Source organism: Nilaparvata lugens, chromosome 12 (genome assembly GCF_014356525.2).
Source record: "Nilaparvata lugens isolate BPH chromosome 12, ASM1435652v1, whole genome shotgun sequence".
Classification (NCBI taxonomy): domain Eukaryota; kingdom Metazoa; phylum Arthropoda; class Insecta; order Hemiptera; family Delphacidae; genus Nilaparvata; species Nilaparvata lugens.
The window spans coordinates 1222800-1239668 of NC_052515.1; the positions used below are offsets into that span (position 1 = coordinate 1222800).

At 33.6% G+C, this 16869-nt stretch overlaps 1 protein-coding gene across 1 annotated transcript in view; it reads right to left on the bottom strand.

Annotated features, from left to right (window-relative positions):
• LOC111062380 (proton channel OtopLc-like) overlaps nt 1–15656 on the bottom strand; it is a 67760-nt gene extending 52104 nt beyond the window's left edge. The window contains exon 1 of the mRNA XM_039438627.1: nt 15322–15656. Coding sequence (XP_039294561.1) covers nt 15322–15625 — 304 coding nt within the window. The 5' untranslated portion in view covers nt 15626–15656. The remainder of the gene's footprint in view (nt 1–15321) is intronic.
• Nucleotides 15657–16869: the final 1213 nt, after the last annotated feature.

Sequence of the window (16869 nt, forward strand, 5' to 3'; positions counted from 1 at the left end):
TAATAGTTATTACACGGGAATAAGCATATGCTACAATAATTTCTCCGTAGTTACCAGCTTGTCTACCGTATACTTTCGTTTTTTGGACTGTCAGTTGAAAAATTGATATGATCACGAGAAATAGATGAAAGATAACATTCCGCGAAAATTTCTCCTGCCAACCTTGAATTTGATTGAATGAGAACGACTTGAAACCGTCGAAGCCACTGATTTATTTAGAAATTTGAGATACTAGTTTCGGTTTTTACACTATTATCTATCAATCTCTGGAACCTTGAACATTGAGCAGCAGAATGATATAGAGTGAAGCCCTACGTTTGGCCAATGAAGGTTAAACTCATTGAAACAGACTAGATTATTCGAAATATGGTCATGATAGCCAATAAACAAACAACAATTAAATAATAAATAAATAATGAGAAGGGACTTGATGATTAACAATCCCAAATGGATTACATTAGTAAGAAACGAAAGAATGACAGTTTCAAAACTATATAGTGAGGTCCACGTTATAGTGACAGTGGATAAAGATAGAAGAAAAGCGATACCGATTCTCTGCATTAATTAATTATATTTCTACACTGTTAAAAACATAATTGTCATCGTTGTGGACCTGGAATAGGATAGTACTACCGGCTTTGTCAAATGATAGACAAGGATAGCAAAACCAAAGTTGCACAAATAATACTGTCATTATAACGTGGACCTCACTATAGTACACACTAAAATACAAAAGCTACAACAAAAACAAAGCTCTATGACTATATTTGTGATTGGCTACTTGGGCGGATGTAGCTTCGGCCAATTACAGAAGAGCTCAATCTTCATTGGTCAACAGCTAATGACCAATCGTAGGGTTTCAGCTTCTCTCATACTATAATATTCTGCTGCTCAATATTTCAGATTCCAGTTCACTAACAAGAGTGTAGCCTATATAAGGGAGATATTTTCATAGATAAATAAATGAATGAACGAACAAATGAATAAGAGATTGATAATGTAGATAGCAACAGTGTAGCAACCAAAGCTAGTTCATATGTCAAATTCTTTTAGTTTATTTATATATTACATTCCAGAATCACAATATCAAATTAATAATTAATAAAAATAGTCCTGTTTCTCTGCCCAGTTTTGATAAAAATAGTCCAATGATATTATGAAAACACTTTTATAAAGATCACAAAAATTTACAGATGTCCAAATATACTGTACATAATAATACAAATTGTGTATCTGGGTTGATCAGAAAGATGGAATAAATTATTATTATTACACATGTCAAATGTTTTGTAACATCAGTGGCTGTGACAATATCAAATAGTTTTCATTCAATATGGATCTATCACAACATTAATTAACTATACAAAAAAAAAAAACAGAGAGTTGAGATATCAATTGGATTGTGGGCTACAAATATTAAATACTTACGGTGGAAGGGATTCAAGGGATTCAAAATATGAATATTATAATTATGTAAATGATGTTCTTGTGCTCTTCTCAATAGAGAAGCTAATTCAGATATATGTGGTAGGCGAGTGAGAAAATTGATAAGGTTTTCCAAGCAAAATAATAATAAATATGACAATATCCAATAAAGACATCTCGCAGAGCTATTCAGAGTAACAATATATGTAATATCTTTAGATAATATCTCTAGTTAATATCGTAACTACAATCATATTATATTAAGCGAGCAATTCCTGTATTTTATATTTATCTGGTTATTTATGTTCAACAGATCTCGAAAACGGCTCTAACGATTTTCACGAAATTTGGAACATATTAGGTTTATGATATAAAACTTCGATTGCACTAGGTCTCATCCTTGGGAAAACTCGCTGAACGACATAAAAAGGATAATTCATCCTTGACTGAAACAGCTGAGACTTTCGCCGTCTGTGGATAGTAAAAAGTGAGCGAGTAATTCTATGGAAAATCAAAATATCGCATCCCCGAAATTCATAAGCTGACGTATAGCCAGCTGTGAAATATAAACACGATCATTTTAGAGAATTGTGTTTTGTTTATCAATGAATAAAAATAACAAGCGAAGCTTGATATTAATCAAGTTAAACGAGCGTAGGGAGTTCCTACTGTGTGGGCTTCTTTACATGTTCGATTATAACTTTTGATTTTTCCCATCCAACAACATCAAATTCTCAACACAATTTTTCCTCAGCTTAAAATTAAGATTTTGAAAACTCTCTTATACTGTCACTCAGATATAGCGTCATGAAATGTGTGTTCCCTCAAATTACGTTGTATGCAAGATCCTCTTTATATATCATAGGTAATAGTTTTGGTTGTTGCACCATTATCAATCTCTAGTTGACATCTCTATCAAACAGGGGCACGTGCCCATACTTCAGTTATAACTCAAATTCAAAACTGTAGGAGAGTGAAAGTTTTGGGAAAAGGAAAACAGGTGGCATGTGTGTGTGTGAGTGTGTGTGGAGCATCCTCGTTGTAAATGTGTAACGAGGTCTGCATTAGAAAGTGAAGATGTGGCGCAGTCTAGGCTATAAATTTAATTCGCCGGCTTCACAGAAGTTATGAATGTGGCTACAAACTAATCACTGCTTCATCCACTTCAGTTAAAGATTGACATCTGTACAATTTCGGATAGCAAACTTCTCCCAGTTCAGAACTGTAGATGTTGCTTTTCTTGGTGATTATGTTGTTATTGCTGTTAATTTATTTACAACTATCAGGTAACCCGTGCTCCACAAGGGTCTTGAAACTTGACAAACTGAAAACTTGACCAAGTAGAATCTTCAAGAGTTTGAAATAGTCCTAAAACCCTCCTCGGTTAATTGAGAATCTATATGCAAAATTTCAAGTTGATCAATCTAGTAATTTAGACGTGATGATGCGTCAAACATAATTTTCTTATCTCGTACGTGTATAAGCACTACCTCTGTAGATAAAGCCATAGTGCATGACAGGTGGTTGATGGTGACGTCAGCACAGGTAGGGCTCCAACAATCTGGTGTGGCGCACTCACACAACTTTCTTTGCCGTTATGAAAATTTATCACCTGACGCTAGTGTTCACGCGCATCTCAAGTCTACTTATAAACAAAGATCTGAGCCAGCTGGTGACAGGACAATAACTCTGGAGACATACGAGGTCTGCTATCTCTTCATAGTGAATCATTTAATAGAATCAAAAGTTGCCAACAGTTTGCAATTGAATAATCACATTTTCTCGAATTTCGAGCTTATTTTCAATTTTAGGTGAAAATGTTACTGAACATTAATATTGTAGAGATTTTCATGCTCAATCTTTTCCACTTGAATTTTTTGTTTAAATTGTATCTGAAGTCTGATAAATGGGAATCTAAAATCAAACTTTGCATAGATGGGGTGGAGCTCCTGAAACTTTTACAGATATGGGACTTGTGGCAGTTGATTGAGCTTATCAATGAATATAATTTCAGGTATAAATTTGATCATAATCGTTGAAGCCGTTTTCGAGAAAATCGCGAAAAACCCTGTTTTTGACAACATTTTCTCCATTTTAGCCACTATCTTAAATTGCATTTGATAGAAATTGTTCGTGTCGGATCCTTATATTGTAAGGACCTTAGGTTCCAAATTTCAAGTCTTCCGTTAATTGGGAGATGAGATATCGTGTACACAGTCGTACACACACACACACACACACACACACACACACACACACACACACACACACACACACACACACACATACATACAGACCAATACCCAGATACCACTTTTTTGGGACTCGGGGGACCTTGAAACGTATAGAAATTTAGAAATTGGGGTACCTTAATTTTTTTCCGAAAGCAATACTTTCCTTTCCTGTGGTAATAGGGCAAGGAAAGTAATAAAAACACTAGCTGATATAGATCAGCTGAAATCAACAAATGTTATTGGTGTAGGAGCCCTACCTGTGCTGACGTCACCAGAATGCACTATGGCTTTGTTTACGGAGGTATTGATATGAGCCAGTTCTTTCCTTTATTATAGTATAGATAAGTTCTTCAATTTGGTGCTAACCTAATAAAGTGACGGAACTCAAATCTTGTTTAGAAACCTCAATGCTAACCTGACAAAATCAGACTGGTTATTAATTTAGTTATCAATTTTAACAATCTGTTTCGAAAAGTTAAACTGGGTTTACACCAAAGTTATTAACAAAATGTTAATAACTTAATCTTTATAGATTCTATTAGATTGATCAGAACTTGACAAACACATATGTTCATCATGTGTATCATAAAATATGTTCGATCTAATAGAATCTATAAGGATTAGGTTATCAACATTTTGTTATTAACTTTGGTGTAAACGCATCATTAGTCTCTCTAGATTATAGTTCATTATTAAAATATGGTATGTATTTATGACCCATGAATGAAATTTGAACATTAATTCTGAAAAATCTAGAAGAAGAATTGAAATTCGTGCTTCGAGGTGCAAGAGATTGATGTTTTAAATCTATGTGCAAAATTTGGAGATCTAAATCATCCCCGTTTATCTACAAGTTGACATGTTTTGATGCGAACAAACAAGCAAACACAACCCTACTCTCTATTATTATATAAAAAAAGCCAATCTTCACAAGTATTTTAAGCCCAGGTGATTATGAGGGGATGAATAATAATACAGTACAATTTGATTATAGAACATTCCAGATTCTTCACCATGTAGAACAATATCCTATTAAGACCATAGCTATTCGATATAAACAAAGATCACTGGTCGAAAAATCATGTTTAAACTGGTTTTCCTGGCAATTAACCATCTCTTATTAAAAGTCTACACGATTATAATACAGCTATCAATCTTGCGGGTAATTTATTTGTTGCACCACTGTGCGTTGAACCGAGTTTAAAACTAAACCAAGTTTAACACTAAACCAACATTCTATCTGCTCCAATAACTGGATCAGTTACTGGAACGTAGTGAAAAAACGATATCAAGGAGATAAATTGAGTAAAACGGAGAGAAAAAGATAAGAAGACTGATAAAAAGGAAAGAAAAAGAGAAGAAGGAGATCTTGTTTCTTCCCGCATAAATACCTGTCATGCTTGCCAACATAATGGATAAAAATAATTGGGGGTTTATTTCAGTCCAGCAAGTAACCAACCCGTGCTTGGTAAGTTCTAATTAAAAACTTTACATACTAAAATCTGAATAATTTAGAATAGGCCTATAACCATCCATGATTGGTAAATTAAGAATCTATATGCAAAATTTCAAGTTCATCAGTTCAGTAGTTCAGACGTGATGATGCGTCATTCTTAAATTCCCTATTCCGTACGTGTACAAGCAAATTCTTTCCTCTATCATTGACCGAACGTGGTGAGGTCTATGTTTCAACTCGATTTTCTTTTGTCTGTCTGTATGTAACGCGATTACGGCCAAACGCGTTGATAGAATTCGATGAGATTTGGCAGGAATATTCCTTTTTCAACTGCGCGTCGATGTATACACAAGGTTTTTTGAAATTTTGTATTTAAAGGATAATATGAAAAGAAAAGGAATTCCTCAATACTCTGATATCACTATATATGCGTGTGTAATAAATAAAATAAATATATCATCTACTTTGAAGATAGGATCAATCAGACTATAAGCTGCGTTTACACCGGAGTTAATAACACGAGTTATTAACAAAAAGTTATTAACTTGACTGAATCGTCAAAATTTCTCTTGACAAAAGTTAATAACTCATGTTTCTAACAGAAAATTCCTTGTAGCCCAGTCAATGAAGTCCAAAAAAGCCGTTTCGATCCGAAAATTAATAAAAGCTGAATTTCCCACCATCGATAGAGCCCTCCCAGAGGGTCATTCTCCCAAAAGTCCCAAGAAATCCCCTGGAGCTTTCCGCCCCAGCCCCCTAAAACATGAAAAATGCAGGTGAACATGGGAAATCAATTATCTCTGTAGCCATTGATCGGAAACAGTTCTATTATATGACATTCGATTCGTTACGTTATGGACTTCAATATAAGTTATATCATTTTTCCAATAAAATCAACAGTTTTCTTGATAAAATAATATATATGTAAAAATTAGGGGGTATGTGATTTGATTTTTTTGTTTTCTTCGATTAACTTCAAAGCAAGTAGTTTTAAGGAAAATGAGCCAGATAATTAATGTAGCCACTGTCATTGCAAATCCATTGATATATATTGTTATGTATTTACATTCGATTTGACGCTGTGGAGGGGAAACAGTCGACGCGGAACGGCGCGGCAGACTCTCTTAGCCATAGTAACAGCAAACTGAAATCAATTATCTCTGTAACCATTAATCGGAAAAAATCTATCATATTTCATTCGATTCGTTACATTATAGACTGAAATATTAGTCGTATTCATTTCCTCAATAAATCAAACAGTTTCCTTGATAAAACAATATTTATGTAAAAATTTAGGGGTTTTTCGATTTGATTTTTGTTTTCTTCGATTAACTTCGAAGCAAATAATCTGAAGAAAATTAGACAATAATTAATGTAGCCACATTCGTTGCGAATCCATTGATGTATATTGTTATTTATTTGTGTTTCGATTTGACGCTGTGGAAGGGGAAACAGTCGACGCGGTACGGCGTGGCTGATCTCTTCAAATCCATACAAATACAGTAAAATACAGTAGTAGGCCTACTGCTTTCTAAGTTGCATCTTATTCACACTATGGCGCTCGAAATAATCAATTTTGTCTATTGTTTTGACATGCGATGGAACTAGTTTTTCACATTTTAATTCTCTAAATTCTCTAAAATCATTTTGTTGTTATATATGTGCTAAATCATGCATTCTATGACAGACAAAGATATTGTTTGCAACCGATAAAATATTCATACTATTACATAGTATATACATATTTAAAATATGTGTGTATGATCATAATTCTATGCTGAAATTATCATAAGTTATGAATGTCAAAAACTGAGATAAATCATAGATTACAATAGTGTTAACAGTGGCAATTTCCTGAGAAAAATCATAGCGTGCAGTATTTGCTGTTTTCTACAGTTAATATTCTCAAAGCCAGGTGATAATATACCTTCAGTGAGCCAAATATATATGACGGCTGAGGCATAAAAAAATTTATACATTGGGCTTGTTGAGTTGAAACTTTCTATGATTCTCTCTGTAAAGTAGCTTATCTTCCGTTCTTACTAGTTGAATCTACATTATTTAGACAGTCCAATATGAAAATTCAGTAGATTCTAAAGATGAAAGCCATGCAAACATACAAATTAAGGAAGAGTAAGCATGCATGAAAGGTAGGAAAATCATGAAAGTGTTTCACATTTAACCACAAAGTACCCTAACGTATAAGATTGATTGAAAGATGATTCATCATCTTCTATTATTTTTGTTAACATATCGATTTTTCACCTCCATTCGCATCTTGTCATTCATTACACAAGGTTGGCAAAAGCTTTTCTTTATGTCGATTTCGATTAATGTTGATTGAAATTGATTTTGATTAGGGCACCAAAAGAATAGATCATTTTCTATTTGAAGCATTCAAATCTATTAAACATGATTTCTTATGACTTAACATTCACAAATTTAATTGGGTGAAGCTATTTGAAAAATGTACCTGATTATCAATTTCATGGTTTTTATACCATTCTAGTTCATTGTGATCATTGAAGGGTTGAAGTGATGAGTTAGTTCAAGAGAATTCTAGTACACAAGATATTGTGCTTATAAGGGCTCTTCTTTATTTTCTATCGATGTTTTGCTCCAGTAGAGAAAATTTAAAATGTTGGTTTTACATTTTATAAGCTTTATAAATAATATAAATAACGGTAATATAAATTTGATAAGTCCAGTATTAAATAATCGATGTTGATTTTCATTGTATCGCTTTGTATCAATGTTACTTGCACAGTTTGCAATTCATCACTATTCTCTCAAGAATTAGTTTCTGAAATTTTGAATTCAAATGCTATTTGGATGACGTTCACATTCCATTGTTTTTTTACAATAATTGTTACGTTGAAGAGTGAGGCAATTCAATCCATTTGGAAGTAAAAGGAAATCACAGTGCGATTTGAACAGTGGATAGTAACTCTGAAAATCAGTTGCTCAATTCATTTCGGCTTGATACTATCTTTGTAGTATATAGTTGATCAGAAAAGCATTGTATATAATGTTTATATTTCTTCTATCACAGTCTCGCTTTCATTCATAAACATGATAATCCTAAATACGTTGATTACCTTAAAGATGTAGCTTATCTTACGTCGAACAATGTACAATACAACAATTTTCATAAATTACTATTATGATGATCATTGGAATTTCTGCCTGTGATTGAGAAAAGTCATTTTATGAGCCTTGAAATTCGTACCTAGAAAAAGTTGCATTATTACTAGAATGTTGTTATTTTTACTATTTATTATAGGTACTGTAGATTGATTTTTGTGAATGTAGAGATCAACTACTTCATTCTGAATCAGGATAAGGATAAATAGGGAAATTGTGAGATGGGGATAACATCCATAGTTACATAGCATCGATTTGAAAGCTCTGATAATAATGATTTGAACGGAACTGCGATTCTGGCTTGGTATTGCCTCTTCATGTTCAGTGAGAATAGAAAGCTTCCACCCTTTAATTTTCTTGTTCACGTGATCTGATGATATTCATTCCATTATCAAGTGTTTAAATTATAAAGAGTGATGAAACAAGATAAAACACAAGAAAAGCTATGAAAAGAAATTCTGAATCTTCATTTTTCACAAAATAAGGATAAGATGAAGGAGTGGACTAAAATAAGTTATATCATGAAACTTCGTTGAAAAACTCATATCTGAAACTAGAGTTATCAAAATGTGTTACCTCTGACTCGTATGGAGAAGGCACTTCAAATTAATATAATAAATCCTGGAGCAAACAACGAAATCCTGATTTTTATCATGAGCATGGTTGAATCAAGAAAATTGTAATATTGAAAAGTGAAAATCTATATACAGCGTATGTCAAAACAATAGACAAAATTAATTGTTTCAAGCGCCATAGTGTAAATGAGATGCAATGTAGACAGCAGTATTATTCTGTTACTATGGTGAAGGGAGTCAGCCGCGTCGGCTGTTTCCCCTTCCACAGCGTCAACTTGAATCGCAAATACATAACAATATACATCAATGGATTCGCCAATGAATGTGGCTAAAATAATTATTCGTCACATTGTTCTTTAAAATTACTTGCTTTGAAGTTAATCGGATAAAACAAAAAAATCAAATCGAAAAAACCCTAAATTTTTACATTATATTATTTTATCAAGGAAACTGTTCGATTTATTCAGGAAATCGATATATTGTAGATATTGTTCCTTAATTTAACGAATCGAATGACATATGATAGATTCTTTCCGATTAATGGTTACAGAGATAATTGATTTCCAGTTTGCTGTTTACTATGGCTAGAGAGTCAGCCGCGCCATTCCGCGTCAACTGTTTCCCCTTCCACGGCGTCAAATCGAATCGCAAATACATAACGATATACATAAATGGATTTGCAATGAGAGTGGCTACATTAATTATTTGGCTCATTTTCTTTAAAACTACTTTCTTTGAAGTTAATCGAAGAAAACAAAAAAATCAAATCGCAAACCCCCTAAATTTTTACATATATATTATTTTATCAAGAAAACTGTTAATTTTATTGAAAAAAAAAAGAATATAACTAATATGTAGTCCATAATGTATCAAATCGAATGTCATATAATAGAACTGTTTCCGATCAATGGGTACAGAGATAATTGATTTTCCGTGATTACCTGCATTTTCAACTTTGAGGGGGGCTAGGGGGGAAAGCTCCAAGGGGATTTCTTGGGACTTTTGTGAGAATGACCCACTGGGAGGGTTCTATCGATGGTAAAAGATTCAGCTTTTATTTAATTTTCGGATCGAAAAAACCTTTATTGACTGGGCTATTGTTATTAACAAGATCTTGTTATCAATATAATTGACTTCCATATGATTTCATTTAACAAGACTATTCATATATAATATAACAGCCGGAATAAAAAGCAAAAAATTGTCTTCAAATTTGAATTGAAACATGTGTGTGATCATTAAAATAATGATCTTCATCTGATCTAATGTAAATAAATTATGATGCGTTTACATCAGAGTTTAAAAAAAGTTTTCAACATAAGTTAATAACATTTTTTTTCCTCCACCTACTATCAAAAGTCTCATTTTACACCCTGGAATCGAATACTAAAGTACTACTTTTCCTCCCATGGGACTAAAAATAATTCCCAGCGGGAAAAGTGATCACTTTTACTCCCAAGGGAGTAAAAATAAACCCATAAGATTAACATGGGAAGAAGTCCGACAACGCCGCGATTGAAGAATGAGGAATGTGGCAACACTGTCGTGGTCGGTAGAGGAAAAGTAAAAGAGCTCTATTTCGATCTTTGGAATATTTTAGCTCTAGGAAATAAGTAGCTCTATTTCGATTGTTAGGTTATGTTCAACCGTTGGTGGATATGAAAAAGTACACACCTCTAACGTCATCGGCATCTCTACGAGAGCGTTCATCTAAAGGTACGTTTTCGTTTATGCGAACTTTTCCGCAGTCGACGACGGCAAGCATTGTTGACATTCATATTGTCCAAATTTCAAGTGTGCTAAAACAGCTGATTAAATAACTTTTTCATTATTTGTCTTTATTAATAAAGAAATAAACATTTTCAATAATATCAAAATATTGCCATTTAAAAGTATAAAAAAGTATAAGCTCAACCTGCTCCATTAAAACATAATTTAACATAATCTTTTAAGTTATGTAGACAGATTGAAATCTACCCAATCTGAGATTCTCTCCCTGTCATGGTCGACGACGGCATTTACGCATAAACGAAAACCCACTTTAACAGAGACGACTGAGCGTGTCTGCACAGAAAACAAGATTGCAGGTTATGTTTTTTCTTGGTTACCTACTAAGATCTTCGAAATCCGCTACCGGTATTGTAGAAGTTATTTTCGTTTTATAAAATGGAAAGTGAGAGGATGAGGAGTGTTTGTTCTAACTCCGCCGAACATTCGACACGAAGCTGAAAATGTAACTGAAAATTTGCTTCCGGAAAAATCAAAGGAACTATACATCAAGCGATATGATTTATTCGTTGAATGGTGCAAGAAGATTGTGGTGGAACAGTAAGAATTTCAGAAAACGTAATCCTTGTTACCTCTCACAACAAGCACAGGTATGTAGCCCAAGTATTTATGGACCATTTATTCAATGTTGAAAGCAACAATTATTGTGAAACACAACATAGACATCAGTAATTTTACGAAAGTGGGTGCTTTTCTGAAAAAGAAAAATGTAGGCTATCAACTAAGAAGTCTAAAACATTCACCAAAGAGGAGGTAAATAAATTCCTGTTAAATGCTCCAGATGAACAATACTTATTGAAAAAAGTAGCCTTGATTTTTGGTATTTGTGGAGCTTGCCGAATGGGTGAATTGTGCAATATGACTGTTAGTGACATTGAGGACAAAGATTCAATTCTCATAGTTAATGTACCTGATTCTAAAACCAACAAGGGACGTGTTTTCACTGTGATCAATGGCACACAACGAGACATAGACTACTTATATTATTTCAGAAAGTATTTAAATTTAAGACAAAGACAACAAAATCACCCCGGCTATTTTTAAGTTTTAAAAATGGGAGATGCTACAATCAAGCCATGGGGAAAAATTCCCTGGGAAAAATACCCATGAGTATGGCACAATACTTACAACTTCCCAATCCTAACTTGTATACTGGACACGCTCTAAGGCGGACTTCAGCTACTTTGCTGGTAATGCTGGAGGAACAATGACCAGCTTAAAAGACATGGCGGATGGAAGAGTACTACTGTCGCCGAAGGCTATATTGAGAATCAATTGGAAATAAAATACAAACAGCAAACAGGATTTGAACCAACAACAAGCAACATTGATTTAAATCACACTTCATCTGGGCCTATGCCAGTGGCCACAACACACCAGCTTCAATCCAGTTCCAGCGATGTTGATGAAACTTCAACTAGGCCTATGCCAGTGGCCACAACACACCAGTTTCAATCCAGTTCCAGCGATGTTGATGAAACTTCAACTAGGCTATGCCAGTGGCCACAACACACCAGCTTCAATCCAGTTCCAGCGATGTTGATCACACTTCAACTAGGCCTATGCCAGTGGCTGCAACGCACCAGTTTCAATCCAGTTCTGTTCTATCAACCCCGAACACGGTCTTTCAAAATTGTGATGGGTGCACAATAACAATAAACAATTACTATCAGAAGTAGGCTTTTACACTATCAACAATCATCTCTATCAACAATCATCATCTATACTATAAACTATAAACTATCTATATATAATAGTAATACGCGACATGGAATTTTGTGACTCATAGGAAACTATAACTATCAACTATCAACTATCAACTAGCAACTATCAACAAATTATTATCAGAGGTGAGCTAAATTTTGTTTTTAAAAAAATAGTGTGAAAGCGTGAAGATGTAGTAAATTATTCATTGTTATAGGTATTGTTTAGGTGGAGGAAAAATGTTGTGTGCATCACGGGACTAAAGTACTTATTCTCCCTCAGGGAAATTGTCGCCCTCGGCTACGCCATCGGGCGACAACAGTTTCCCTCAGGGAGAAAAGTTGCACTTTAGTCCCTAGATGCACAAATACTATTTGGCTGCTAGTTTTGTTATCAACAAAAGTTAATAACTTTGTCACGTGTTTTGTCTGCAGCTGTAGTTATTAAGGAACAAGTGTAGTTGAAGGGTAGGGATGCTTGGCGAGGGGTTTGCGGGGAAGATAGTAGCCTGTTATTAACAAAAGTTACCGACTCTCGATGGATAACATAAATGTTGTTAATAACAAGGGATTTTCTGTTGAAAACACGAGTTATCAACTTTTTTCAAGAGAATTTTTTGTCGATTCAGTCAAGTTGACAACTTTTTATTAATAACTCCTGTTATCAACTCCGGTGTAAACGCAACTCAACATGATGTTATTAACTTTGGTAATTAACATCAGTTGATAACAAAAATGTTAAAACTTTTGTTATTAACTCCGGTGTAACGCTGCTATAGAATTATTCATAATCAATCAGCTGACAAGTGGATTATTCATTGTACGCATTACACAGATGTCTTGCTGTGTCTATTTCTATAAGGTAGGGTTTCAATATTTTTTATGATGCGTGCCCATTAGTATCAATATTTTCACATTTGAAAAACAAATTCAATAGGAGATTGAAAATAAAATTAAAAAAATATTAAATGAACTGAATAATGCTGAAGAAATTATTATATTCTTGATTGAAAAAAAATAATTTTAAAATAGTTGAGAAATATTTTTATTAGATGAAAAGATTATCACGAAACTGGATAAATCATCATCATATGGGATGAAAATTCAAACGTGAACTGGGTTTATAAACATAAGTGAGTTTTTGATCTTGGAAGAAACAGATAACAGTTTTCAAGAGTAAATTATGATTCAACTGTGAATTGTGATTCAACTGGATCAACTAGAACAAGTGACATTAGATACTTGTTGAAGAGAAAACTGCGTGAGGTCTACTGTTCACAGAACCACTAGTATTATAGATTTACGATTTCAATGGAGGATTCACAACTGGAAATGACAAGAGATCGTGAGATTTTATTCAACAGGTTGGAAGGTTACAACCAAGAAGAATATAGATTAAAACTATAGTGAAGTACATGTTATAACAATTTACACGTTATCAACGTTTACAGTGAAGAAATATAGCAGTACAGCGTTGCCTGTTCTCTGCCTTTTTAAGAGTATATCTGATACCGGTATACCTGAAAAATTTTTATTTCTCATTCTTGTTGAAAACAATCAATTATCCTTCAAGAAAATATATTTATCAATAACACCTTTCCATGATTGAGTTGGATATTTTGTTGATTAATTCTATTTCCAAATTTTTGAAGAACGATCTGGCAATGTTGCGAAGCTGGGAAAGGATAGCGATATCTGCTCTGTGGAATGATAGACAGCAAGGATAGCAACACCAATGTTAGTCAAATATTTTCATTATAACGTGGACCTCACTATAGAATATAAACCGATAATGAAGGCTGCTGTTGAGCAAATGCTATGATTGATATACGAATGACCTTTCAAGGTGAACGTCTGTCATTGGCTAGACAAGCCACTCCCAAAATGAACAGTTCATGTTGACGTCACAGCTATGACAGCTCATTCACCAGACATCTTCTCTTATTCTTCTTCTTTCTTTATTTCTTCTTCTTCTCCTTCTTCTTCTTCTTCTTCTTCTTCTTCTTCTTCTTCCCCCTCTCTGATTGAATTGATAATTATTGAATTTAATTTGGGAAACCCTCTTTGAAAATTCATCAGACTCTAAACCACTGTTTTATTTGAACAATATTATATTGATATTCTGAATAATCTGTTTATATTATATAAAAATAAATGTTTGTTTGTGTGTTAGTTTGTCTGTTTGTTTGTGCGATAGTTTGTTTGTTCCCCATAGACTTGTAAGAACTACTTGACAGAAAAGCATGAAACTTTGGTGATATGTTGTATGAATATTGGGGATGGTTTCTGACCAGAAATTTTAATAGGGGGGCTATTAATTATCAACTATTAATCCATTTTACAGACCCATGTTTTCGAAATTTTCGGCCGAGCGGCTACCGAAGAACGGAAAGATGATCATGATTCAAGATCATATTGTGATATATGATCTATTAGCATCTAAATTTACCAGCTGTAATAAACACGTCACCCTGTGGTGAATTGTGTACTGGTATTAAAACGGTAGTTTGTCTATCTATTGACAATCAACAACTATGACAACATTAAATTCATCTTTGAAACACTGGTTAAACCTATCTATTTCTTTTTTAATTCATCACTTTACTGATAGATATTACTACCAATTGATTGAGAATAAGTTTTTGGAATAATAAATGCTGCATGACTAAGCTCATAGGAAGTTCGTATTGAGATGTAAATTAAAATATTGATTGTTAGATAAATTTCAAGACTCATCAAATAAATCCAAGTGTGACATGAGATACATTGACTCTTTGGCGGAACGAAGTTCGCCGGGTAAGCTAGTTATATTATACATCATGATAGTAATAGATGAGAAAAATCTATCATATCATTCGAGTTATTCCTCATATAATAGTTGTTGTGACGTTACAGTACTAGTATAAATATAGAAAAAAATCCAATCTCAGGGTTTGTATTTTTCAACGGTTATTATAAAATTCAGAAACTTGATTATTATTTATGTTTCAACTCACCTTCCTCATAGACACAGCTACTCAGGTTATGTTGGTCCTCTCGAGAGTTTCTGTTGAAATCTCGAGATTGATTTCTGTTGAATGCTGCTGATTGATTTCGTTTGAACTCTGATTGATTTCTCAGCTGTTTACGATTGAATTCTGATTGATCCCTCAGTTGACTCTGGTTGATTGCTCCTGATTGATTCTGGTTGATTTCTGTTGATCTTTGGTTAACTCCCGTTTCGATAATCCGTTTCGGTTTTGGTCTAACCGGCGGTCGTAGTTTAGCCCCAGTTTGACGGAGGTTTACACTTTTCAACATTTCACAGTTCACATTTCACAGTTCTAATAACAGTTTGGATTACATCGGATCAATATTTTCCTATTATGACATCACAGTAAATTACTGTCTGCCCAAATCACCTAATTTTCAGAAGATTTTCAATATATCCCTATAGAAACTATGTTATCTTATTACTATGTTACTATAGAAAGGTCCACGTTATTATGACAGTGGAGAAAGATAGGAGAAAGCGTTGCCGATTCTCTCTCTGCCTTGCCACTGAAGTTTTTAGATCACATCAGTCACTGCCTGTCCATTTCACCTAATAATTTTAAAGAAATTTAATATATATTATCCCTATGAAAATATCTTTACTATAGTGAGGTTTTCGTTATCATGGCAGTGGAGAAAGATAGGAGAAAAGCGTTGTCGATTTTCTGCCTTACCACTGTCTCATATAGATGATAGCTGATACTAGTATATCTGATGTAATATTAACTGTTCATTCTTGTTTGAAATAATCAATCTAAATAATAATATGTTATTCGGTGTAACAACTGAGATCAGTAGGCTATCTTGATTTTTGATGAAACTGTGTTTGGATAACATATTGGTTCGGCTGCTCAAAAGCCGATTAAATTTTAACCGTGATTAATTTCACGAGAACTAAACAGAAAATGCTCTTCCGAAAAAAGTCTTCCCTAATTGGTTCTCGTGGCTTTTGTGCAACTGGCACCTATAGTGAGGTCCACGTTATAATGGCAGTGAAGAAAGATAGGAGAACAACGTTGCTGATCCTCTGTCTTGTCAATGCCTTCCAAAGAGGGTAACTGATACCGGTTTATTGATGTAATATTAACTGTTCTAGTTTAAAATAATCAATTATATTTTATCAAGCATGAAATTATATTTTTCAATGATTCCATAATCAAGATTAATTATTATTAAAAACGATCTGGCGACAGAGCAAAGCGAGAAAGTGATAGAGCTATCCGCTTTGTTGAATGATAGACAAAGATAGCAATATCATTGCTAATCAAACACTGCTATTATAACGTGAACCTAACTATAGTATTTTTACCCAGCAATAATTTACTCTAAAAATTCATTCAAGCATTGTATTTGAACAACTCTGATGAAAATATCATCAACTCTGATGAAACATTGTCGAAATATAGATTCATCCAAGCTCCAACCAAATAAATTTATGCTTCTCTAACACTATAATAAGAATTACTTAGGACTATTGAAAAGTGTTGGAATATGGCAAAGATGTTCAAAAC